Source organism: Ramularia collo-cygni, assembly GCF_900074925.1.
Source record: "Ramularia collo-cygni strain URUG2 genome assembly, contig: RCC_scaffold01, whole genome shotgun sequence".
NCBI lineage: Eukaryota > Fungi > Ascomycota > Dothideomycetes > Mycosphaerellales > Mycosphaerellaceae > Ramularia > Ramularia collo-cygni.
Genome location: NW_019716255.1, coordinates 3,075,753 through 3,100,593, shown reverse-complemented (window position 1 = coordinate 3,100,593; position 24,841 = coordinate 3,075,753). Strand labels below are relative to the sequence as shown.

The 24,841-nt window shown below is 53.3% G+C and overlaps 12 protein-coding genes; 6 read left to right on the top strand and 6 right to left on the bottom strand.

The window, feature by feature from the left end:
- Window positions 1-347: 347 nt before the first annotated feature.
- On the bottom strand, window positions 348-1,383 carry RCC_01030 (uncharacterized protein; the record flags this gene model as incomplete). XM_023766267.1 has 3 exons in its annotated part: window positions 348-898; window positions 948-1,138; window positions 1,190-1,383. The coding sequence occupies 3 exons, from the start codon at window positions 1,381-1,383 to the stop codon at window positions 348-350; spliced, it is 936 nt and encodes a 311-aa protein (XP_023622035.1).
- Window positions 1,384-1,681: 298 nt separating this feature from the next.
- RCC_01029 (uncharacterized protein) lies at window positions 1,682-2,818 on the top strand (the record flags this gene model as incomplete). XM_023766266.1 has 4 exons in its annotated part: window positions 1,682-1,787; window positions 1,837-1,913; window positions 1,968-2,450; window positions 2,501-2,818. The coding sequence occupies 4 exons, from the start codon at window positions 1,682-1,684 to the stop codon at window positions 2,816-2,818; spliced, it is 984 nt and encodes a 327-aa protein (XP_023622034.1).
- Window positions 2,819-5,215: 2,397 nt separating this feature from the next.
- On the bottom strand, window positions 5,216-7,252 carry RCC_01028 (related to DNA lyase Apn2; the record flags this gene model as incomplete). XM_023766265.1 has 2 exons in its annotated part: window positions 5,216-7,184; window positions 7,236-7,252. 2 exons carry the CDS (start codon window positions 7,250-7,252, stop codon window positions 5,216-5,218), a joined length of 1,986 nt encoding a protein of 661 aa, XP_023622033.1.
- An 864-nt stretch (window positions 7,253-8,116) lies between these two features.
- Window positions 8,117-9,999, top strand: RCC_01027 (uncharacterized protein; the record flags this gene model as incomplete). XM_023766264.1 has 7 exons in its annotated part: window positions 8,117-8,534; window positions 8,606-8,841; window positions 8,894-9,017; window positions 9,075-9,318; window positions 9,369-9,553; window positions 9,606-9,832; window positions 9,970-9,999. 7 exons carry the CDS (start codon window positions 8,117-8,119, stop codon window positions 9,997-9,999), a joined length of 1,464 nt encoding a protein of 487 aa, XP_023622032.1.
- A 379-nt stretch (window positions 10,000-10,378) lies between these two features.
- On the bottom strand, window positions 10,379-11,375 carry RCC_01026 (probable phosphoribosylaminoimidazole-succinocarboxamide synthase; the record flags this gene model as incomplete). XM_023766263.1 has 3 exons in its annotated part: window positions 10,379-10,693; window positions 10,747-11,175; window positions 11,232-11,375. 3 exons carry the CDS (start codon window positions 11,373-11,375, stop codon window positions 10,379-10,381), a joined length of 888 nt encoding a protein of 295 aa, XP_023622031.1.
- A 550-nt stretch (window positions 11,376-11,925) lies between these two features.
- RCC_01025 (related to CYB2-lactate dehydrogenase cytochrome b2) lies at window positions 11,926-13,625 on the bottom strand (the record flags this gene model as incomplete). XM_023766262.1 has 4 exons in its annotated part: window positions 11,926-12,092; window positions 12,143-12,375; window positions 12,491-13,439; window positions 13,493-13,625. 4 exons carry the CDS (start codon window positions 13,623-13,625, stop codon window positions 11,926-11,928), a joined length of 1,482 nt encoding a protein of 493 aa, XP_023622030.1.
- A 1,364-nt stretch (window positions 13,626-14,989) lies between these two features.
- On the top strand, window positions 14,990-17,380 carry RCC_01024 (uncharacterized protein; the record flags this gene model as incomplete). XM_023766261.1 has 2 exons in its annotated part: window positions 14,990-16,718; window positions 16,803-17,380. The coding sequence occupies 2 exons, from the start codon at window positions 14,990-14,992 to the stop codon at window positions 17,378-17,380; spliced, it is 2,307 nt and encodes a 768-aa protein (XP_023622029.1).
- A 336-nt stretch (window positions 17,381-17,716) lies between these two features.
- Window positions 17,717-18,958, bottom strand: RCC_01023 (probable Lipoyl synthase, mitochondrial; the record flags this gene model as incomplete). Its single annotated transcript, XM_023766260.1, has 1 exon — window positions 17,717-18,958. One exon carries the CDS (start codon window positions 18,956-18,958, stop codon window positions 17,717-17,719), a length of 1,242 nt encoding a protein of 413 aa, XP_023622028.1.
- Window positions 18,959-19,192: 234 nt separating this feature from the next.
- On the top strand, window positions 19,193-19,885 carry RCC_01022 (uncharacterized protein; the record flags this gene model as incomplete). Its single annotated transcript, XM_023766259.1, has 1 exon — window positions 19,193-19,885. The coding sequence occupies one exon, from the start codon at window positions 19,193-19,195 to the stop codon at window positions 19,883-19,885; it is 693 nt and encodes a 230-aa protein (XP_023622027.1).
- Window positions 19,886-20,905: 1,020 nt separating this feature from the next.
- RCC_01021 (Rho GTPase Rac) lies at window positions 20,906-21,779 on the top strand (the record flags this gene model as incomplete). XM_023766258.1 has 6 exons in its annotated part: window positions 20,906-20,935; window positions 20,991-21,023; window positions 21,077-21,135; window positions 21,194-21,374; window positions 21,433-21,665; window positions 21,719-21,779. 6 exons carry the CDS (start codon window positions 20,906-20,908, stop codon window positions 21,777-21,779), a joined length of 597 nt encoding a protein of 198 aa, XP_023622026.1.
- Window positions 21,780-22,608: 829 nt separating this feature from the next.
- On the top strand, window positions 22,609-23,129 carry RCC_12297 (related to small unique nuclear receptor co-repressor; the record flags this gene model as incomplete). XM_023766257.1 has 2 exons in its annotated part: window positions 22,609-22,793; window positions 22,856-23,129. The coding sequence occupies 2 exons, from the start codon at window positions 22,609-22,611 to the stop codon at window positions 23,127-23,129; spliced, it is 459 nt and encodes a 152-aa protein (XP_023622025.1).
- A 642-nt stretch (window positions 23,130-23,771) lies between these two features.
- On the bottom strand, window positions 23,772-24,669 carry RCC_01020 (uncharacterized protein; the record flags this gene model as incomplete). XM_023766256.1 has 6 exons in its annotated part: window positions 23,772-23,985; window positions 24,043-24,059; window positions 24,114-24,145; window positions 24,211-24,264; window positions 24,324-24,513; window positions 24,613-24,669. The coding sequence occupies 6 exons, from the start codon at window positions 24,667-24,669 to the stop codon at window positions 23,772-23,774; spliced, it is 564 nt and encodes a 187-aa protein (XP_023622024.1).
- Window positions 24,670-24,841: the final 172 nt, after the last annotated feature.

Here is a 24,841-nt window from a genome sequence, read left to right as displayed (position 1 = left end):
TCGCAATGTGGCACAAAGGCTAGGCACTGGAATGTTCAGGTCGTGACGAGAAGATACAAATAGGATGAGAGTCATGCTGATGCCACGTTGATTGCTATTTACTCGAGCGCTATTTACTGTGTGTACGTCGCATCTCTTTCTGCGTCGTAGGCATCACATACTGATCCCGAGGTCAGCAGCCGCGAGAAGTCTTATTGTCCCAGATGGTGGTGGGATGCTTGACTCGCTCTTGCGGCGGTGATGAGCAGCTTCCTTCCTGTTCATTCAAAGCGTCATGGTGGTGACGGCGATCTTCTGTGTAGGGTTGGTCAATGCCGATGGCAATGCTGCGATGGGCGAGCAAAAGCTCACTGTCCATTGGATGACCAGGTTGCCGTCACGAAGCTGACGGGGATTGGACCGTCAGCGGCTTCGAAGGAGAAGAAGCTGTTCATTTCGTTCTCAACCTCGAGCTTCTCCTGGCGGTCCTGCTCGAGAGACGGATCCTGGTACTTCTTGGTCATGTAGTCGGCAGGAAACTCGTACTTTGGCATTGGGGGAATCTGACCGATGTCCATGCCAGTGGTCATGATGACCAGGCGGTCGAAGAGGGGACCTGCAAGAAGGTGTCCAGGTGGCAGAGGCTGCTGCGGCTGGGTCTGGGGCTGCGGCTGGGTCTGAGGGACCTGAGTGTTGGCCGAGGCGGCGTTGATGTTGGCCGAGGCGGCGCGTCTCGAAGCTGCGAGCTTCGCCGCCTTGTTCTTGGTCATGCGCTTCTTCTTCTCGGATGGCTTGCGGGGTTGGTACTGATAGTTGGGATAGATCATGGCGTGCTTGATCTTCGCCTCAGCTGCTCTTCTCCGATACTCCTCCTTGACACTGTCAGGCTCAGAGGCCCAGCGCTGACCGCAGATCTTGGCTATGAGGATGTCAGTAGATGCTACGAGGAAAGGTGATGGGACACTTACAGATGTCATTGTTWTTACAGTCAGGGTTCGCGGCCTTGATCTCTGGGTGCTTCTCGAGGCGGTAGATCACCCAGCAGTTCATTGGGCGTGGGGTCTTGGCCATGGAGAGTTGGTTCTCCACGCGGTCAGAAATGACTGGCACGAAGTAGATGTAGTTGGCGACCGTGTTGATTGTGACGGTGAAGATGTTGCTGAGATCTTGTTAGCTGTTGACTTGACATTTCAAGTTGGGTGCGGCGTACCCTAAAGCGGCGCTGAGCTGATCGCGGGCTTGATCGCCGCGTGGCATGCTGTAGTCGAGAGGGATCACCGGCAGCTTGGTGCCGGCCGACAGCTGAGTGTACACATTGCTGCACATGGCGGCCAGCATAGTGTTGGTCCAGCCGGCGGGTGGGCCAGGCACCTGCTGCTGCGGGTGAGACACTTGAACGGCCATGTTGTCGATGAACTGGCGGTGACTGTGTCTGTTCGAGTGTGGTGAAAGGTTGAGGACAAAGGGATTCGCAAAATGCGGAATGTGTGTGATGAAAGGAATGTGTCGAGTGCGAAGTTTCGAAAGGACATGGGAAACTGAACTGTGGCTGAGGCGCTAGCAAATAAGGTTTGAACAGACGCGCGTGTGTGCCTGAGAATCACTGCCGATCGTTTTCACAACGTGACTCACCGTTAAGCGAACGAAGTCGCAGAGTGATCGTGTCTTTGCAACTGCTCCTTCTCCGACGGGCAGCGACAAGATGGATAGTCTCGAGGCGAACTTCCCGCAGTGGTTCCCTAAGACTCCGTCTTTGCAGGAGATCGTTCCCCTTTTCAGGCGGTATGGCCACCGTGGTTTCGCCAACGGTGAGTTTCGAGCTCCATACTGATATTGATTCTGTGCTAATCGAATCAGATGAGGTGATCAACCCCGGAAATCAGATGCAGTGCGAGCAAACGTACCTGGATGGACTGTTGCTCGAGCAAATGCTTGTCAAGACCACCATTATTGAGAATCCAGACGCCTTCTGACTATGTGATGAGGAGACCATCGACGACGCAGAGGAGCCCATCGACCCTGAGGCTGCGCCGGTTCTGCTTGAGGTCTGTGACAGTCTCAACGAGCTCAAGGAGGAGGTTCAGCGCCTCAAGTCGCATCCAGAGCTCTTCAGCGATGATCTTACGCGCAAGGAATTCCTTCAGAAGTCAAGCGACCTGTCGAAGCAGACTACCAGAGTACTCGACGGACATATGGACGATGTCTTTGAGATCGTAAGACTCACATCAGCGACAGCGCCAAGAAGCGCTTCTGCGAAGACAGCAGTCACGGTGGCTAAGCGTGAGCCATGGATGACCTGGTGCGGTTTGATTGGCACACCAAATCCCGAGACTTATCCTGTTCTCAAGGACTTCATGGCCGCACACCCTGAAATGATCCTGGTCGGGATGCAGCTCATTCCGCACATGGGTGTACTGATCGCCGAGCATTGGAGACGTCAGGTTGAGGGCATCGTGACCGACATTGCTCAGGTAAAATTCAAAGAGCCACAACTACATAAGATCAAGCTGACAGTGTGTAGAACTATCCCGAAATCGACGAGCAGTTCCCCAAGGTGGAGAGAATGTTGTCCGGAACCACGGTCACGAGCGAGAACAAGATGGCTCTTCTGAAGTTCACCGTTCCTCAACCGAGCGCTCTGAAATCAGGGCACATCTTCGCATTTGGGCCTCAGGATAGAGTCGCAAAGCTTGCCCGACTACTGGCAGTCCAGCAGCCCAATCCCAGCATCACGAACTTGGGCTTCCCTCGTGCGGTGATGATGGGAATCTTCGTGAATCGCGAGGAGGCCAAGAACTACCCACATCTGACCAAGCAGTCACTGCAGATGCAGAAATGATCGCTCGGTGGCGCAACGTCCTTGCTCAACGCGCAGAAGGGAACATGGGATAGGGATCGTTGGTGAAAAGGGCACTTGAACTTGCACTTGATACCAAAAGCCTGTGAAGCTCAAAAGGCTCTACATAAAATCAATCGAAAATCAAAGTTACGGAGCATTCAGTCCCCGTATCATCGTGACTTCAATCAGGTCCCTTGACTCGACATCTGCTCCCGAGCACTTGCTCCAAGCTCACTGAAATTGATGCCTGAAGGGGGCCCAAGCGCAGCCGCAGTTGAGTGGGCCCACGCCGCGTAGGATGGCTGGAAGAGTCATCGCCTAGCCAATGGTTGTCAAGAGAACGACTTTTCACTGTGGCGCAGTCGAGCGAGGCCGGATCAAACAGGTGAGGTTTTGAAGCCAATCAGGGCTCGGCTTACGAAAGTCTTGGCAAAGATTTCAGGAGGGAGAGCTGGATTCTGGCTTCCTCGACAACATGATCACAATACAACGCGATGAGATGGACGCCTAGAAGTAGTAGGATTTAGTTAGATGGTCTGTATGACCGAGCTCATATATGTATTGTTCGGAAATTCGATGTATTGAACAGATTGTCCCAAGAGCAAGAGCACCCTGACAATTGCTTTCTGCAGTCATTCAACAACGAGCGCAAGCTACTCGTTACTAGAAAAGTACATGAGCTTGTAGAGTGTGATCGATAGTCATGTTCTCCATCGCGGGTGAAGACTGAGGAGGTATGCGCCACCCATAGCAGGGATCGAGGGGAAAGACTGATGCTGTCAACCTTGCGCGCGGCAGCACCGTACAGTGCACCTTGTATAGAAGTAAAGAAGGATGCAAAGTACGCTTGAAGGAGTTAATAACAGTACCCRAACCGTTCATGGAGTCCAGGGTCGGAGCATATACCATGGCGGTTGGAAGTGGCTTCGGCTTCATGTCGCGGCGCCATGTGCAATCGACGGCCTCATTCTTAGCAAACAACGGGAGGTTGTAGAGCAGGCTTTAAATGGTTAGGATCCGTAGTCAAAGTGTCCTCGGAGTGCATGGCCGTAGCAGACGCCATGGCTGGTGGAAGTGGCTTCAGCTTCATATCGCAGCGACATCTGTAGAAGCCAGCCTCGTTCTTATCAAACATGGGGAGATCGTAGAGATACACTCAGTTACCAGGATTCGTGAGTGCCAGGTAGCGGGTCGGCTAGTATTGGCGTCAAGTGCTGGGTCCGGGAAAGGTGCCAAGAGCGAACATGGCCAGCGCCGTCGGCATCGACCGCCTCGTTCTTAGCAAACAAATAGAGCCTGTAGAGATACATTCAATCAGCATGCCCCRTTAGTATCAGGTAACGGTTCGGCCAGTATCGGCGTCAAGTGTTGGGTCCGGGAAAGGTGTCAAGAGCGGACATGGCCAGCGCCGTCGGCATCGACCGCCTCGTTCTTAGCAAACGGAGAGATGCTGTAAAGATACATTCAATCAGCAAGCCCCGTGAGTGTTAGGTAGCGGTTCGGCCAGTATTGCCATCAAGTTCTGGGTTCGAGAAAAGTGCCAAGAGCGGACATGGCCAGCGCCACCGACCTCGATGACATGGGTGGCAGATTCTGTCAAGCGGTCTCTTTAACAGCCAATGGAAACACATTGTGCTATATGGCATTGCTCCAAGATGCAAAGAAATTGTGTGACAGTGGAAGGGGGATAGCAGAAAATGCAGTTTGATGCAGTGCTTTGTCAGCTACGCCATCTCAGCCTTCTCGACGACTATCCAGATTACCTTGAAGGCACAAAACAGGATTGGAAGCTTGCCGCAGACGTAGAGGGCCCATGAAACCGTTGGGGACGAGTTGGGGGAAGCTTCGTTTTCTCCCGCTTACGCCAGTATTGGCTGTTGCAGAGATGGAGCCCAGCCAGAGGAAGGGAATACATCTCAACCGATGGCGTTTACCGTGCAAGCGTCGGTGGAACGAAGGCACATAGCAGCCCGTAGCGCTTGAGCATGGTTGGAAGTGAGCACGGGTCAATGTCGAACAGCATTGACTTCGAAGCCACTGGGACAGCGTTCCCCCGATACAACTTCAAGGCGATGCTAGAGATACACATGTCTTGTGATGACGGTGTTTGACAATGCGAGTTGCAGGGAATTGGGGCTTGGGCCTAAAGAGTAGATCGCCCTGGCTAGCGAGTTTCACTGTTCAGGAGGTGCAGATCTGGCATTCGCAGCATGAAAGTCGAGAGGGTAGACCTGTGCGCCAAGGATGATCAGCWTTGTAATGAATATGGGTAAAGTATATACATAATCCCGATGCGCGAGTGAGTTATGCGATGGCCTGCAGATAGGACAGGCAGGCTTCGAGTAGCTTAGTCTGCGTCATGCTAAAAGCAAGGACGGGTAACACCCGAGGCGATGCTCAAGGCTGGGCAGCTTTGGCAGGCGACGCAGTCTTGCCGCTCTCCTTCCTGCTCGACCAGTCCGAACACCAGATGAAGGTCCCACAACGCCACTGGGTACCTTTCTCCTTTTCTCCACTCGGACCGAGCGGTCGATTGCACATCCAGAAGCTCCGGCCCTGGTTCGGGCCCTTCTTCTTCGTCTGCATGGTCTTGCAAGGTTCCTCGTGACCTTCGCACATCGGCGCGGCGGGCTTGGCAAATAGTGCACCCCAGGAGCGTTGCGATTCTTCAGCAGATGCAATCTGTAAGGCAACGTTGGTAGGCGATGGACTTGCCCTGGGACTGGCAAAGACATCCTTGCTGGTAGGTGTTCCCGGCGGTGAAGGATCCGCATCGTCGGTAGCGTTAGTCGGGTTTCGAGCGTCAGACAGCGCATCTTTGGCGACTATGACACCATTGGACGACTGGTCTCTGCCTAGGTTGGCACCTACGGGTGAAGTTGTAGCAGGCACGGTAGATTCTTCAGCCTTCTGCGCCTTGCCGTTCGCTTGGGAGGCCCTAGCCTGGAAGAAGCCTTTCAGACTCTGCTGCCCGCTCGACGAGGACGGCATGCTGCTCTTCGCCCGCTTGGCTGGAGAGTCTTTGGCTGTCGCGGTTGAAGCTTTGCGCTTTGTTGATGGCTTCTTCTCATTTCCACCCATCTCTGACTTCACAGAACCATCCACATATTTCAGGGGCGCTTCCGAAACATGAGCCAGCGGGACGCTTTCCGAATCAGCGGTAGTAGAGTTTTCATCGCCGGTGATATCTTTAGCAGAGCCAGGCTGAGACACGGGCTGAGACTGGGGTGCCCGGGCTTTTTGCGAGGATGCTGCAAACATGGTCATGATATTTTGTCGCTTGTCGAATTCAGGCATTCGCTTGGCTGAAAATGATGGCGCAGAAAGGAGTTTCCACTCAAGCTTCCGCACTCCATGTTGAAAAACACCCGGAGGGTTCATAATGTCCACCAGAGGGACGTCGTTCCCTTCCAAGGTAACGACATCTTTGAAATCGGCGTACACAGGACAATGGTCAGACCCAAGCAGACCTTCTTGAATGTCGGCACCTTGCACCCAGGATCGCATCGTTTCGGCAACAAGGACAAAGTCGATTCGAGCACCATAGTTTCCGGGTCGAGCGTTGACCTTCGTTTCCCAGCACGTAAACATGCCTTTTCGATCAGGATGGAAAAGCCGAGTAGTATCCCAAAGCACGCCTGTCTCCCGCCCTTCGTCTCGACCGCCTATTACTTCGCCATCGATGAGAAGCTGGTTGAACACACGGCGGTTGGGTGATGAGATGAAGTCTTCGTGGCTTGTGTTGCCTTTCCGCATGTCCTCAAGTGTCGGAGCGGAGTCAATTTCATGTCGTGAAACATTAAGATCGCCCACAAGAACGACCCGCTTGCCATCACGCACAAGATTGCGGATCCGGCAGTCCAAAGCGGAGACGAAGCCATATCGAAAGTCATCACGTTGTCCGTTGCTGTTGGCTGGAGAGTAAACGCCGAAGAGCACGAAAGCTGGGAACTCAACGACAACACACCTTCCTTCGGCATCCAGAACAGCAGGATCAATCTCGAGCTCTGCGATTTGAAGTTCACTGGGGTAGCCTCCAATGCTCTCGTTGTCTGGGAGGTCTCGATATGCTGTGCCAGATGAAGAAGGCAGCACTCCTAAGATGCCCTCTTCTGCCCGCGTTGGAGCGCAGACTGCATTGCGTGTGTAAATACCGACGCCGGAGTAGCCTTTCTTGTGCTTTGGCAAACTAAAGTAGCAGTCCCAACCGTTCACAAGCACCATATCGTCCCTCAAGTCCTTTCTCTGTATCTTCAACTCTTGCATAACCACAATGTCGCTCTCAAGGGTGTCGAACATGGCCTGGAAGCTGCGGGAGGTATTCCAGGGAGGGTATGAAAATGGATTGCGAATGCCGTTGACATTCCTAGAAAGTCAGCATTGCGGTCTGTCTAGCGTGGGCGTGAGAAGGACATACCACGTCGTGAGCCTCATCTTGGCCACCGGATCCTCTCAAGTTGGGCCTGAGGTTTGTTTATAGCCAGCATCCTCATCAAAATGGCCACTCTGTATCGTGTCTTGCTGTACTTCCGGGGGATCTGAGAGCGACTGTTTGCATGTTCACGCGATTCGCTTGATCATGACGCGACGAAACTAATGTGAAGTGGAAGTGCAAGCTCAATTCGGCCCGGCTGCTCCCGCCACGCGTCAAATCGCGACTTCCCTCATCAAATGTTGACACGACAATTCCTCCCACAAGCATTGGACAATGCCGACTTCACCGCAATGCCTCGCTATCTGACACCGGCACGCATATGCTTGCTGGTGCTGGTTCGCCTCTACCAGTCAGGTCAGGCTTCAACAGCTGCCAGTCTGCAGGTGCTGGAGTTTATKGCTCGACGCACGTCAGGTGTCTCTCAGTACGATCGACATGAGGTAGACAATCAGGACGCGCTGTGCTCTCCCGAAATATCAGAGCTGGCGCAGAAGCYGCAGCAATGGACGTCGAGAATACCGGGAAGAAGTGTGTACGACGTATTGCTTCAGGGAATCTGGAGTCTACGTGGTCTCGATTCTCTCAACACCCTAATCAGCCAACTGCGTCGTATCACTGAGCCAGTACCCGAGGAAGAGGATGAAATCGAGGAGAGCTTGTCAGACTGCCAGCGAATCACTCCCTCTTCGCCGCTCGGCCAATTTGTACGACGCTGCTATGTAGAATTCACAAGGCTGCAGTTTGCAGACTCTCAAACGTTGTGGACTGCCTTTGCCTCATATAGAGCTTCCACAAGAGACGATTGGGCCCGGCAAAATCCCGATGCCGCGAAAGATCTCATAGAAAACGACCCGTCCGCGACCATGGTATCCTCCTCCAAATCACTGGCTGTCTCGGATTCGATACCGGTCACCTTGAACACCAGTGCCGTCGATACTGATATGCTGCTGGGTTTCGCGATCCACCAGCTGCAAAAAGTCGGCACACGAGTCCCAGACGACGTGAAATCGAGACTTGAGGCTTGGGTTGGCGACCAGCTGGACTCTGGCACTCAATCTTTGCACTTCTTCATGGCTTTCTTCGAGCATTGGCGTGCTGGGCAATACACGATGGCATTGGAAAGCTTGCATCGCTACTTCGACTACTCTCTGGCGTCAAGAAGTGGAACAGACAATATGAGAGTTTACTATCAGTATGCTCTGCTCCATCTAAGCGTACTTCACTCAGACTTTGAGTGCTGGGACGAAAGTATAGACGCAATGAACGAATGCATTGCCACAGGTAAGTGAAATCCGGTCATTTCTTTTGTTAGATACCTCCAATGCCGTTGGTTCTAGTACTGACGTTTCCAGCCCGCGAAAACCAGGACGCAGCGTGCCTGAACTTTGCATTGTCCTGGCTCTTATACCTCCGCCACGCTCATCCAGACAAGAATCACTCCTCCTACTCCACAGTCTCGGGCGTTGTAGGCAGTAATGCAGGCGAGCGCGATGAGGTMCAGTTCTTGAAGACGAAAGCACGAGAAGGTAGGCACTGGATGTTGCTGAGTAGCACCCTACTCGAGGAGGCTCGACTCGAGATGTTCAGCGTAAGTATTCACCACCTTACCGTCAATTGTGTATCTGCTGAGATCATGTCAGGACGGTAGCCTAGGTCGTGCCCACGAACACATTGTGCAGGCAATGTATCTGAACATCCAACACGATCTTCGTTCGCTAGCACCGGCCGCTGTGATTTTCCAGAGCTCTAGTTTGGACAGATTGGGTACGCACAAGGTCTTCTCACATTGCAAGATTTTCTGCTGACACTGGACCTCGCAAGGCCAGTCACATCTTGCAAATCGCGGTTACGAGCTTGCAACCACGGTACATATGGCTCATTGTCCTCTCAACGATAAAGTTCGTTCAGCTTGCCGCCGCGCTTACACGCAAAGTCAAGCTGGTCTATTCTCCAAGGCCATAAGCGTCCTAGAAAGCATTGCCTCAGAAGTAAGCGGGGTCCTCAAGTTGGATCAGAAAGTCAAAGCGTATGCTGCTATAGTGCAGTCGCGGAGAAGGATGCATCAGTACGTGAACGCGAGGATGGGTATTTTGAATAAACATTGACCTCTGACAGCGGCGACAACGATGCAGCAGATTATTACATCGGGCAGCTCCGACCCCTCAGGACCACCAGCGACCCAGAGATCGTCTTCGAAGTCAATATCCTGGAGATCGAGTTGCTCATCAAGCAGAAGCAATTGGAGCGTGCTCTCAGCAAAACCAATGCACGACTAGCTGAGTTCAAGGGAAGAGGAACGGGTTCGTATCGCGTCTTGACATTCCTGATGGCAACCGAGTTGACACATCACAGTGGACATCGCCCAGCGCCTGCATCTWCTAATCCTCAAGAGTCGCATCTTTGGCCACGGCGGCCAGGCTAGTAAAGGCTTTGCAATCGCGCTACGTGCTACATCGGCAGCAGAACGCCACTTGATCATCCCGGTCTTTTTGGAAGGTCTCGGCGTCCTAGGCAGAATCCTGATCGATCTCTCGGAGTTTGCAATGGCAAAGAACGTTCTGGAGTCAGCTCTGCCACGAGTAAGTTTCCTGTCCTCTATGGTACCGTTTCCTCTACTTACGCAAGCTTCTCAGGCCCWGGAGTGTAACAATGTCCATCTCGTTGCGCAATTATTTGTCTCCATGGGAGAAGCATGCGTTGGTTTTGCAGGGCATAGCTGTCCGCCAAACTCAAGCGAGCAAACTAGAAGCATGCGAACGGCGCTGGAAATGATTGAGCGTGGACGATCAGGTATGTGCATCCTTCCTTTGTACAGCTCGATATGGAAAGCATTCGCATCTGACAGCCGGCAGCTTAYCAACGAACCGAAGACTTTGATGGTCAATCCGATTGTCTGCTAATGAAATCTCGCCTCTCCGCTTGGTGCGGCGACGATGACTCCGCTTTACAAGCGGATGAGATGTACAAACAGCTTCTGGCAGACCACAGTGGCTCTGGACCGGTATAATGCATGCTGGCTGCGACGCTGAACCACGCAGTACTTTCACGACTTTCAGAACTTGATGCATGACCTCACATTGTTGATATTTATTTATCAACCGCTCTCGCCCCATTGCCGTAATCGATCACTGCCACGCCTTGCCCGTCAACTTCTCGTATGCCTCGCGATACTTGCTCGCTGTCCCCTGGWCAACTTCTGCCGGCATCGCAACCCCGTCCTTACCCTTGAGACCGGAGCTGGTCAGCCAGTCGCGCAAATACTGCTTGTCGTACGATTCTTGGCCTTTGCCAACCTCGTACTTGTCCAGTGGCCAGAAGCGCGAGCTGTCTGGGGTAAGCACTTCGTCGATCAGCATGATCTCCTTCGTGGAGGCATCCAGACCGAACTCGAATTTGGTATCGGCAATGATGATGCCGCGCTTCTCAGCGTAATCTCGAGCCTAACAGTGCAGTTAGCATCCGAAGTGCAATCAAGACGAAAGTCTTCACATACCAGCTTGTAAATCTCCAAGCTTGCCTTCTCGATCTTCGACGCCAGTTCCTCGCCCACAATCYCGACTGCCTTTGCGCGCGAGATGTTCTCGTCATGCTCTCCTTGCTCGGCCTTGGTGCTTGGAGTCCAAATCGGCTCCTCCAGCTTCTGGCTCTCCTTGRGCCCGGCGGGCATCGGCATGCCGTGAACAGTGCCAGACTTCTTATATTCGGCCCATGCAGACCCAGTGATGTAGCCGCGCACGATTGACTCGAGTGGGACTACAGGCACTCGGCGGACCTGCATGCTCCGACGATCAAGACTCTGGGGCAGGCCAGCGGGGAGAGTGGTGGACACGATATGTGTCTTGAGGGATGGCAGGTGCTTGTTAATCAGATCGAACCAGTGTCCAGAGAGCTGAGTGAGTAATGCGCCCTTGWCGGGGACGCCCTGTAAGTATGTTAGTTGTCACTGTCACATGCAAAAGTCAGGTTGCATTCACGTACGTTCTGCAAGATGACATCGTAGGCTGAGATCCGGTCAGTCGCCACGAAGAGCAGAGTGTTCTCGTCGATTTCAAAGATCTCGCGAACCTTGCCGCTGGCGATCTTCTTCAAGCCCTCGACTTCGATGCTGGTGATTGCAGCCATTGTGAGGTGTTTGTTGAGTTGATTGGTTGATTGGTTTGGAATGACTGGTTGATGGATGATGGAAAGGTGGGGAAAAGTTTGATGAAAAGTTTTGGTTGTCTCGAGTTTGGATCTGTGTATTTATACTTGCAAGATGTTGTTCGAAACCAGAGTTCGAGCTTGCATATTCACTTGGCATGGACTATTCACTTGGTGCTTGTGACACCAGCAAAAGAGAAAAAAGGCATGTGTACGTCACGTGACATCATTGGAAGGACGCTTCACGCGCGGCACATACGCTTGTGAAAAGATAGACTATAGAAAAGTCCTCATTGCACGCAGCCAGAAATGGGAAGCAAATTCTATGCGTAAGAGTTGACGATCGAACGACAAGATGAGCCTGATATAGGTAGACTGGTATAAGGATTCGGGGCTTGCTCGAACCGCAAACACCCACTCTGCGTCCTGTTTGCCGCTGTGAGATTCTCTTTGTGACCAAACATACTTGACAATCTAGGAGTTGTGGCAAACTCTTGCACGGGACACTCGAGTAAATCGTGCTCTATGTTGCTCAAAGCTTCGCACTMCTTCTGCCAAACAGCCATCCGCCAGTGCTCGGCGGAGGTGGTAGCAGCTGCTGCAACTCAGAGGTATTGAGATACGACATGTCTCCGCGAACGGCGTTCAGGTCAGTGATGCCACACAAACGCATCGCCGTCTCGACTTCGTCTTGAAGCACTATCCCCTTCCGTTAGCCCACGCTCTGCATGTACGGAATAGAAACTCACCTGCTGCTGCATGCGCAACACCTTCATGGCCATATGCGACAGCGCACTGAAATGGTCTACCAATACCCACCCCTCTGGCGCCAATGCAGATGGCTTTCAGCACATCCGAGCCTCGTCTGATGCCACCGTCAATGTACACCTCCATCTGGCTGAACACCTCTGGACAGTCCCTTCTTAATTCCAGCAGGATTAAAATCGTTCCGGGCGAGTTGTCTAATGCCCTACCACCGTGGCTGTTCAACGTTAGCAGTGAGCTTCACTAGAAGGGCAGCAAAAGCAAGCCGGAACCACAAGTTAGATGGACTCCTGCCATCACGATGATCCTCCTTTCTTGCTTCGACGACTTACTTTGAGACGACGATACCAGCACATCCCATCGCCAGTGCCTTCTTCGCATCCATTGCCGACTGAACACCTTTTAGTACGATTGGCTTGCTTGAATGTTTCTTGATCCATGCAATATCCTTCCAGCTCAGAGATGAATCAATAAAGCTTCCTGTCGATCTAGCCAGGCCACCTCCTTTCTTGTCGTTGCCAGACTTTTGTCCGTTGGCATACACCGAGGTGGTTTCCTCAACCAACAACCTTTCATCGGCCTCTCGTTTACTGACGACGGGCAAATCGACGGTTACGAACAGTGCTTTTATTTGCTTCATGGCCTCCAACTTCCTCAACAGTGCTTCGGTCTTGTGTCGAGCTTTATCGACGTATAACTGGAAGAAGTACGGATAGGTTGTTGGCACGCTTGCAAGAATGTCCTCGACGCTCATCGAAGCCGCAGTTGACATGCAATGCACGATTCCACTAGCTGCCGCGCCAGCTCCAAGAGCAGCCTCGCCCTCCGGACCTGCAGTCTTTGCGATTCCCATGGGGGAAATGRATACCGGCATGTTAACTTTTGCTCCCATCATAGTCATCTTGGTATTGATGACAGAAACGTCTCTCATGATGCGAGGATGGAACCAGATCTTGCCCCACCAGGATCTGTTGGCATTGAGAGAAAGGAGATCGTTGCTAGCTCCATGAATGTAGACCCAGCCTTTCGGAGAGCCGCTTTTTTCGAACGCAACTAGAAAGTCGTCAAGGTTGATGAGAGAGGACAGAGGAGGCTTCTCATTGGGATCTGCCTTGGCCGCCGACGTTTCTTGCTTCTGGGCTTTGGTCCAGGTTTCTGTGATGGTTGACTGATCCAGGGCTCCCTTCTTGTCAGCAGCAGGCAAATCTTTATCGATCAAATCGGCAGCGTGGTACATGTTATATGTCTCAGTGCCATCTTTACCGGCCCATTTCCAGATGACTATTGACAAGGTTGAGCTGGGCTTCAAAACTAGAAACCATGGGTCAAGATACCTTGTGGACCACCCGGATGCTCTGATGCGAATCTTGACAAGTCGTACACTTTCCCGTTCACGACAACCCAGCAGTCTTCCGCTGATGCATGCTTGACAACTTCCGCCACCGGCACTTTGGCTGCCGACTCCATGGTTTTGTCGTGACGTACAAAGATGACAAGATGTCAGTCAAGCTACCCGGTAATGCGCTCGATTGACGAGTTCTTCAGATGAGGCAACGGACGGCAGTGGTTGTTGTCTTTCTGGGCGAGACAGGTGAGGAACAGGACACGATCCCAATGCATTTGTCTCCAGGTTTCTCCGCATTCGTAGATCCGGGCGAATGCCGAAGCATGCTTTTGCGTGAAGAGGAGGTCACACCACGGGGCATTTCTAATCACTGCCGCCGCCGATTCGTTTGCGTTGCGTCTTCTGTGCTTTTTGTGTTTCTCTTTCTCACCTCACGCGTCGTTCCCACAGTGCCAGGAAGAGAAGGTTTGARCTTTGTGGATACTTTGCAGAACCGCATCGCATATGGACGAAGCTGTTGATATCATGGCCGAGTTACACCCTGAATCTTACACCTGAAAGACCTGAAAGAGCGTGCAAAACGGGAATGGTCCGGCCACACATCCTCCTCTACGCAGAAATAGGATTCGTGCAAAAAAGATGAGAGAAGGTGGATCGCGCGCGAAGTTTGAAAGGTCGAGGAAAGCTTGAGGTCTGCAAGAGGTGCATGGCGATAGTTTGATAGCAGAATGATACAGACGGGACAGTGGCATATCTCGCGACCATTGCGAGCTGGAGAGAGTGTTGGTCATGTTATAGACACGGCCTCTGTGTTTGTTAGTAGCGGATATGGCATGGTCGCTTGGATGTTCACAGGCTCAAACGCTGCAGGTCTCGGGACCGTGCAGGACGATAGACTAGCTGCGGATGGTGGCAGAAATGGACGAAGAGCGGTGGGGAGGCGAGCATCTTCAATATAGGCACCAACCTGGAAGGTACATGTAAGTTCAGCTCTCGCCCTCGCGGGAAGTTGCAGGTCACCATCTCGTCGCTCTTGTCTTCTCTCTTCTTGTCCATCTCGTCATCCCGACTTCCCACTTCGACTTCGACTTCGCATCCCCACGCCACGCCTCCACCACTCCTCACCTCCACCCACATCAGCACCGCGTCTCCATTTGTGAACAATCGCTTCAAGGTACCGCAACCAGACAATCACTCATCACTGCTATTCAACACTGCGACGTATTCGGGGAGCGCCGATGTAAGTTCATGCTTTGGCGGCCAATCTACTACGGACCAGATGCCGGCACATAGCCGCCGCCCAAAACAAAGCGGCGCTGTTGCGCGACTCCCGGGCAGTCGTCTTCCACTCGGTACTCCACAGCCGCCCAATCGATCTCAGACAACGTCTCGCGCCACCAACCGAAGCGGCAGCGCTGGTTCGTCCCACACCACCAATACTACATCCGACAACGCATCCGGAGTGATCGAAGGTGACGCAAGCAACATGGCCGACTCTTCACCACCCATCATGTCACTCGCCGAGGCTAAGCTACAGCGCCAGAATGAGCGCATCCATCTGGCGGAGGCAGCGCTCGCCAACCCGCCGCAGCTGGAGCGAAGCCGTCCCCAGTCACGCGCAAAATCGAAGCCAACAATGAAATCTCTAGACAATTCCGTATACTCAGGAAGATCAAGAGCGACCAGCGTCAGCTCCGGGGGTGTTGCCATTGAGACGAGAGTCAACAGTTACCGCACCGAAGGTCCTCACTTGGGTCGCCCATACAGCAGATCCTCGCAGGATGATCCTCGCACAACGAACACGGAAGCTGTTGGAATGGAGCGACAAGATTCTGCACTGGACGATACGGGCTTTCAGACATATACGGGTCGCCGCAACAGTCGAAGGGGCGAGCTGGGTGCCTACGAGGATAAGCCGGAAGTGAAGCAGGCCACTGTTGAGGCTACTGTGGACCAACGCGAAATTCTTGCCGTCTTCGCCAACCCACTTCCAGGATTGGAGTTCCTCGCGAGTCAGGCTGGCTGGCGTAATGGTCAGGTGCAGTTCATCCAACACCCTAACGGGGATGTTTCTGCACACATGTGGTCACTGAGAAGCTATCAGTGGGACAATATCGGTCAATTCTCCAACATCCGTAAAAAGATCGAAGGACAGCTCGCAGGCGATCATCTGAAAGGGGAGACCGCCTACCAAAAGTTGCAGCAGAACTCGCTGGCATACTTTCGCACCATCGCGAAGCAACGCGAAGCAGCAACTGCAGGACTAGATTTTGGGCAGACAGAAATTCAACAGCTCCTACCGGACCCTGCCCAAGCCAAGCTCTCTGCTTCCAGCAAGAAACWCAATGCTGCCACTCCGGCATTTTCACAAATCGCTCAAGACTCCGGTTTGGCTGAACGACAGGACGCGAGACTCCAAACCACTCAGCAGCAGCGTACCATCCCTCAATCAATCGAGCTGGTCGAACCTCACTCATTCTACGCTGTGCCTCAGGGCTCGCGCGTCGTTGACAACCACTTCCAAGCTCCCTTCAGTCCCAAACACGTGCACACCGCTGATGATCCGTTCGCCGCGAGCGTATTCCCGTCTGCCTTTACTCAACTGGGGCCCGAGTACAGTGGCGGTACCGTGGCTGGTCCAGCCAGACAAGCCGCGCCCATGGGACCACCGCAGCCCTTCGATGCCCGAAAACCTTCGTATGGTACGTATAAATCAATCCCATTGCCAGCGGTACCAGATGTCAGGATGCCATGCAAGCCTCTTCCGGCGTCTCGCACCACCTTCGAAGATGTCGGCCGCAGTTTTGGCAGCAACTTTTTATCCCGACCCAGCATACCGGGCGTATCAGCGTTCTTGCCGGCACGGGTGGCCGGCACTGGTCCGGACATGGATCGCAGGCACTTGTCCGTTGCTTCTATGGAGTCGCTGCGCGGTAAGCCCGTCACTCCGCGCGAGGCTGCACGGGAAAATATATTCAAGATTCGCGGTCATGCAGTTGAGCGCTCCCTCAGCCGAGAGAATCTTGGGTCTTTCAGCTCTGTTGATGTCGAGCATGAGCACAGCCAGCTGCCTCGACGCAGTGTGCTACACGATCCTTTCAAGGGCGATCTAAAGACCGAGTGCACTTCGTCATCGGCATCTCGCCGCAGCGAAAGTGAGGACCACAGCACTATTATGCAGACGGCTGCTCGTTCCGTGWTCTCTCAAAAAACTGGTATGCCACCCTGTTGGAAAGACTCACAGCCCATGAGGAACAAACCTTTACTCCTAGACAGCCATCTGACGAACAGTGAACCAGATATCGTGGACGACGAATACCAATCGCTGGCTATTTACGCCAATCCGCATGGCTCCATCGAACACCCACGCACCTCATCCTCCATGCACAGCTCGGCCAAGAAGGTGGGCGTGAGCCCGGAAAAACGGCTTGATGATTGGTGGACCTCTGGCAGCAACTTCGGCCGGCAAGAGGAGTTGTACCAGAGCATTCAAGCTATTTCCAAGCCACGTCATTCAATGGAAATCGCCGCGGCTCGCGTGTCCGCCGTCGCCAATGCGCGACGCCCAACCGGGACCGCCTCTACGAATGGCGATATTCTCACGCGCGTGCTCATTCCCGTGTATKCGAATCTCGCCTCGTACGTCGAAGGTCCATTGGAGAGTCGTCGTGACTACTGGTCGCATTGGTCTCAGGCACCAGAATGGTGCATTGATCGTGGCCCAAACGGGAACAAGTCCTTTTACGACGACCATCGGGAGATAGAAGCTCGGAGCGGCCGCGACTCAAGATATTCCTCCATGGGGAGTGACTCGAGGTTTGCTGGCGTTGCAGTACCTGCCAGCCTGGAGAGGCGGCTGCGTAGCACTCAGCTATGAGTGTCGATGACTATCCTGACTCGATCGAATTGTTGAAGGAGGGCTCCCAATGGCACTCTTGCAATGGGTGCAGGCCATGTGGAAGKGTTGTTTGCGCTGTCCTAGCTAGCAGCATGGTTTATGGATCGGACTCTGGCTAGACTGCTCGTGCTACCAGTCTCGGGGGTTTATACGAAGATTATGAATAATGGTTGAGATCCTCCGCAGGATTCGCAGTGTCTCCTCCTGCTCATCCCTTTCTGTCACTGTWCACATAGGTAATTTCGAATGAAAGGCAGTTGAGTGCCGCTTGAAACGCTGCAAATGATGAATCCTCCCGGTCTATACAGCACACACCTAGGCACCTCCGAGCTCCTTGAAAGCGCCAGCAGCCTCCGCACTCAGCAAACTACTGTGTCTGGCTCTCTTCTTGAGAACGTTCTCAATGAAAGCCTCGCCAGCCTTATAACTGCTTCGAACCAACGGTCCAGAGGCACAATACAGGAACCCCAAATCCAGTGCTCTCTGCCTCCAAAGCTCAAAGGTATCGGGCGTGACGTACTCGTGCACCTTCATGTGACGCTTGGTGGGTCGCATGTATTGTCCGAAAGTCACAACATCAACATCTACAGCACGTAAATCCTTCAGTGTCCTCCAAAGCTGATCCTCCGTCTCGCCCAAGCCCAGCATGATGGAAGTTTTGGTGATGAGATCTGGTTTCGCCTCCTTTGCAGCCTTCAAGACCTGCAATGATTGCCGGTATTTCGCTCTGCGATCACGCACAGAAGGGGTGAGCTCCTCTGTTGTTTCCATGTTGTGTGCGTAGACGTCCAGTCCGCTGCGAGCTACAAGCGCGACCTGTTCTAAATCTCCAGCATAGTCTCCAGTGAGTGCCTCGACAAGGATATGGGAGGCCTTCTGCTTGATCTTGATAATCGTCTCTGCGAAATGTCTGCTACCGCCATCTGCCAGATCGTCTCGGTCTACGCTCGTGAGCACGACATAGCCAAGTCCCCATCGTTTCAGTGCCTCTGCGGTGTTCTCTGGCTCGTGTGGATCTAGCGGAGGTGGTTTGTTCGAGGTTTTAACACTGCAGAAACGACACCCTCTTGTACAAGTGTCGCCCATCAACATGATCGTCGCCGTCGCTGCTGATTTATCGGAGCCTCCCCAACAATCGCTGATGTTGGGACACCGGGCTTCTTCGCAGACAGTGTGCAGGTTCAGACCTCGAAGGTCGTTCTTTATACGCTTGAAGTTGTCGTTGGAAGGTATCGGTGTCTTCAACCACTCTGGCAGGCGTGTGTGAGTCTTTTTACGGCCCTCGGGGCCTACCTGGACAGTTCGGAGTTCGTAGAGATCATCTTGTGACATTGGCTCGTCATTCTTGGCCGCTACAAAGTCACCGAACGCTGGTCCAGAGTTGAGGCGGTCGGAGAAAGAGGTGGCGGGTCGAGGTTGTGATTGCGTGGTTGTCGGCGGAGGCGCATCGGAGACGGTGGTGGCAAAGGACCGTTTCTGAGGAACGAGCAAAGAGTGCTTGCTCTCCAGCATAGCAGACGAGAAGATACGGCGGGAGGGGTTGCGAAAAGCTGCCATGGCGAGGTACTGTGGGAAATGTTTGGTGGCGATGGTCAAAGAGATGTTGAGGGAGTGTGCAATTGTTGCATCTGAAGATTGAAGATCTGCGGTCAGCATTCACGGGCACCTCAGGGTCCAGAAGCCCGTCTATACCCGCAACATTCTTCCCGTGCAAACCTCCACCATTCATTCACCTTTCGCCTTGGGAATAGTGCAGCCGGGAACTCCAGCTGGCTAGTTGGAACTGCATGGATGTCGTTCTGGGACCGATTCCTCGCGCCCGGTGACCTTCGCCGGGAAAGTCAGCCCGCTGTATCTTCGCCTCCGCCAAACCTCGATGCTCCCATTGCTCCCACCGTCCCGACTCGGATAGACGCTGCGCATCGGCGTCGTCGCCAGGATGCCATGTTCTTCGGTGGACTTGCATTCACATTCCTTACTGCATTTGTAACAAGACGAGCACTGTACAAGAAGCAGCTGGCGGTCTWCCCACATCTCAAGCAGACAAAGCTCAAAAATCCAAACGCAAAGATTGAACTCCCACAATTCACGCCTTCAAATGCTGCACCAAAGGCAGATGGTGGATTGGATGCAGCAGAGGCGCTTTTTCTCGCAACGCTCAATGTGGCAGCCATTTTCATGGCAGCTACGGGAGGGGCTATGAAGTACTTTGATGTTGCCGACATCGAGGATCTCAGGGAGGCTGTGCGCAAAGGCATCGGCTATGATGTCTACTCTGGGGACAGTGAAGCGGACAAGGAGATTGAGGACTGGTTTGCAGAGGTGCTGAGCAGGAAGGACGGGACAGGTGATATCAAAACCACCATTATGGAGAAGATGGCTGAGCTGGCAGAGATTGAAAAGCGACGAAAGTTGGAGTCCAAAGAGGCTGATCTGTTGCAGAGCATACAAAAGAAGAGGGAGCTGTTGGAAAAGGGAGAGTAGCCTGTGACAGCTCTCGTGTAGGGACTACTCCACCCTGGGAGATATGTACAGAGGTCGCTGCGAATACCTCGAATGCAGCTCGTCCAACATGGCATCGACCATTTCCTTTTGACGCCCGCAATCATGAATTCTCGCTGGCAAATCGCAGCATCTCTCTTGCGGTCGCGTAGCTCACGCGAATAGAGTTGGATAAGCGCGGCAGACGACCAGCGGCTATTCGCGAGATCCCAGTCCCAACGATGAGAGGCTGCGTATTTGGCAACTGGGGTATCGACAAATCATACTCCAATACGCAAGTGATTGGACGGGATCGCAGTAACTTCGCCGTACGATATGATGTGTATGCTGCACATGACAGTGTCTCAAGAGTGCTTTCGTTCGTTGTGATTCCCTTCAGCCTCCGCCTCCACGATCTATTCGTTCCCGGGGGCGGCTTGGCCTGGCCTGCTGCAGGTCGCAGCGGCAGGGAAGCTCCTATAGATTGCAGACTTTTGCACCGCAAAGCTGTCGTAGCCCACATCACGGCCGACCTCATCAATCACTTGCCCTCACTACAGCCATCGTGGATTCCTTTGTGCAAAATCCATTGCAAGAAAGACACAGCAGTTGAGGCACACCCCACGACCCTCGGGCTCACCGCGCTCCGGGCCGTCTTTTGTCCCATTCGGCGCACGGCTTCCGCTTGCTGCGTTTCTGGGAGCACCATCGTGTGGGAGAAGACTACTACTCGCGGACCCAGAGAGACACGCTTTTCCGCGCTGCTCATCCACGCCTCCTCTCTGTACGCTGCGGTATTCAAGTCAGCTGCTTCATTCCCAGGCACAGGCAAAGAGGAGGAATCGCCACGTGAATGAGCGATCGCCACGACCGGAACACGACCGATATCCACCCAGACACGCCCGCGAGGGGAAGCTTTTGTTTGCTCTAGTCACCATCACGCGTGGACCGAGCCTCGCCACGCACGCTTGCCCATCATTGTTGCGATAGCGATTCCATTGCACAGACGCAGACACGGCAAATATGGCGACACCGGCGACCCAATCCTTGAAGGTGGGCGGAATACACGGAGATGCGGCCATGGAACAATGCTAATCGCGCGCCATAGTGTGTTGTGACTGGTGATGGTGCCGTTGGTAAAGTATGGACACGGACAAATGCTTCCTGAGGGCCGCTTGCTGATTCCAGTGCTAGACATGTCTCCTTATATCCTATACGACGAACGCTTTCCCCGGCGAATACATTCCTACAGTGTAAGCCTCGGTGCTCCCAAGATGCAGATCGCAAATCCATGGCCTGACCTTGTAACAGCTTCGATAACTACTCTGCGAGTGTCATGGTGGACAACAAGCCTATAAGTCYGGGTCTTTGGGATACGGCTGGTCAGGAGGATTACGACCGGCTTCGACCGCTCTCCTACCCGCAGACAGATGTGTTCCTGATCTGCTTCTCCATTGTCAGCCCTTCATCCTTTGACAACGTCAAGGCAAAGGTATGCACATGTCCGCCATGGTGCTGAGGTTGTCCACTAACCTTTTCGGTGCTCGTAGTGGTACCCTGAAATAGAGCACCACGCACCTGGCGTACCGATTATTCTTGTAGGCACAAAACTTGATCTGAGAGACGACCCCGAGGTTCGCGAGCAGTTGCGGCAAAGAAAGATGGCGCCCATTCAGTACGAACAGGCCGTGCAGGTCGCCAAGGATATCAAGGCGGTGAAATACCTGGAATGCTCCGCGCTTACGCAGCGAAATCTTAAGAGTGTGTTTGATGAGGCGATCAAGTGAGTTTTGCGTGCTGGGATACGACTGCCACATGCTGACAATCGCTGTCCAGAGCCGTTATCAGTCCTCGACCAATGGTGAAGGCCAAGAAGTCCAAGTGCTCCATTCTATGAGCGCGACGAGCGCGAGAATTATCACCTCGGAATGGCCAGTACGTCCTGGACGGTCACGGACACATCCCCTCTACTACGTTTCACGGCCGCGGTCATGCACATTCATCATCACGACCACCACGCATCAGTTTTCTCAGTACCGATACCCATACCACTTCTCAATTTCAATTGTAACTTGCCATTGCATCATCAGAGCAGTCAGTCCGCAGCACAGAAGGCAAGATACTAATGAAATGGAGGGAGCATGGGCATTATAGAATCATGGATGGCATTATCAGTCTGCTTCCTTTTCCTTTCCTCCGATGGTCTCTTCTTGACTTTGACAATGGCGTCACCAGATGGGGGAGCGAAGAGGAGGTGTTTTTCTTGCTCTTGATTGTTTGGCGAGCTGTTCAGCAGACCGCAGACTGGTGAAATAGGGTAGTCCCAGTGCAGCAGTTGACATTAAATTGTGCACGATGCCATGAAACTTATTAGCTGCGTGACAAGCATTTCTCACCGAAAATGATTCCATGGGCGCAGAGTTTTGGAGCCCGTAGAGCTGCAGATGTCTTTTGCCATAACACGAAGAACGCCCACGAAGAAACCTGCTCTCGTCTTGTTATACAGCCTGCACATGTTAACCAGCGACTTCACACTGCCTTATAGGTGCACGATGAAGGCCATTCCTTAATACCGAACTCCGAACGAATCATGTGCCACATTCCTTCCCAAACTTAGCTTGTCTGCCGAGTTCGTTTACTTTCTAGATCTATCCTTTGCCATCTCCTCTCATCCGCTTGCCACTTCACCTACACAACGACTCTCACCACACACAACTTAATCGAAGATGCCTCGTCAATCTCGTGGTCCAGCTCCTGCGCCTAAGCGACCAACTGTCGCTCCTCAGCGGCCAGCACCTCCAACACAGGCTCGACAGGCCTCCACCAGCGCAGCACCACCCGCCCAAGCTCCTCCAGCACAGCAGAGCAGCGGTGGCTCCGGACTGTTTGGCCAGATGGCCAGCACTGCTRCGTAAGCTTAAACTGACATCACCGCATGCGATGAACAATCACTAATCACAAGTCTCGAAACAGTGGTGTAGCAGTCGGATCTTCCATCGGCCACGCAGTTGGTGGCTGGTTTGGGGGCGGCAGCTCACAGCCCGCAGCACAGGAGGCTGCTCCAGTCGCTGCTCAGGACAATGGTTTTGTACAGACCAGCGCGACCAACAACTCTGCAACTGGCGCTTGCGCGAACGACATCAACAACTTCCGGTCATGTATGGATCAGAACCAGGGCAACTTGACGATCTGTGGATGGTATTTGGATCAGTTGAAGGCATGTCAGCAGGCGTCCAGCCAGTACTAGAGGCTGGGTGATGCTTGGGAGGACGGACGATGGAGGAAAGGATAGCATGGTTGGAGAATAGATGCATGGGAATACCACATTGATTTCGTCCCTCGGCTCGGAGGTCTTGAACGATTTCCACACTTGAGCGTCCATTGGGTGCATCTGTGCCATCTCAAATTTTGATCGCCACTCCACGACGACCGCAAAATCTCCGCTCGATCTGTATCAAGTATATACGTATATACGAGGTGATGTGTCGAATCAGAAGAAGTCTGCGAATGCTACCTTTGCAACTTATTGATGCCCCTGCGACCCTTCGTTATTCTGCGCCGGATGGCGAGTAGTGATGCCAGCTGTATACCTGAGTGAATGGAATTTGTTCGGTGTAGAACGCATGGCTCGGATGGATACTTCGAATGTGCCTATTCATACATATTCGACCATTTCGAGTAGGCTCCTGCAGCTCAAGACCATTTCTGCGAACTTGACACTTCTGTGCGCCCACACGCGGCCACCAAACTGGTCGGATTCCCCCTATTGGTCTTGCCATGATGGAAGAGGGGCCTTGGGACTTCTTGAATACTCCTGAATCGTTCGGCTTCTGCAAAGAGGCCCTTGCCTCAATCAATTGATAATACAGTCTTGGACGCTGGTCTGTCACTATTGGGGAGCTGCTGCGGGCGCCTCCGTTCCACTTGCTCCGCCGACCTTGCCCGCCACTGGTGGCATGAAAAGAGGCATGTAGCCTACGCACAAAGAGAGCAAGGACATGCCAACAGAGAAGTATCCGGGCTGTGATGCAGCAGCTCGCTGCGCCTCGGTCTCTGATAGCCAGCCCTGGACGGCGAAAAGGACGGCGGTCCAACCCAGCAATCTATGCATGGTCAATGTGTGATCACTTCCATTGGAAACCTCTAGTGGACGGCCTTACTTGTTTCTTGTGAAAATCTAGACGAGGTCAGAGTGGTGAGACACAATTTTGCGTGATGCATTGACACTTACCGCGGCCATTGGCAGAGTGCTGGTCATTGTGCCTGAGCTCGCAATGTTAGTAACTAAACCCAGATCATGTTGATGTCTTGCTGGTCAGCAGACTCACTGTTGAAGTCCGACGAGCCCTCCTTGTCTGCTGCCGCCTCCGTATAGGGCACGACTGCACCAAACAGTCAGCCATGCACTCAATCTGTCATTGCGCCACGGAGATTGCCCTACTCAGATCCTCCCGCCTCATATCCTTCTTTGTCGCCATGGTGTAATGAGATGGCAGCTTATTGGTGTTGAGAGGGTTATTACTTCGGTGAATCTGCGATAGGAAGGTCACGGCGTAGAAGACGTGTTCCTGGAGAGCCCGGGCCGTTTGGCTCTCGCGACGCGGGCGAGGGCGCGGCGGCGAGGGCGGGCACTAAAACCAGCACTAGCACCACGTGTGTCACTTTAACCCAATCCAGTCCATCAGATGTCTTCCGCAAGCCGCGGTGAGATGGTGTGAGAGAGTACCTACAGATGAAACGAAGACGCACATGTCGTAGCTACGGCTTTCCTTCCGCTCCGAGTACATGGTATTGTATTGCTCGTTCGGGGACACATTCTTCGCCATGACCGCTCCATATGAAGCTCGGTCACTTGGTTCGGGATGGACTCCTAATCGCCATTCCTTTCATCTTGCAAAAGGATAAGATAGCCGGAGAATATCGGTCGGACTCCACGATCTGCGCGCACCGACGCCTCTT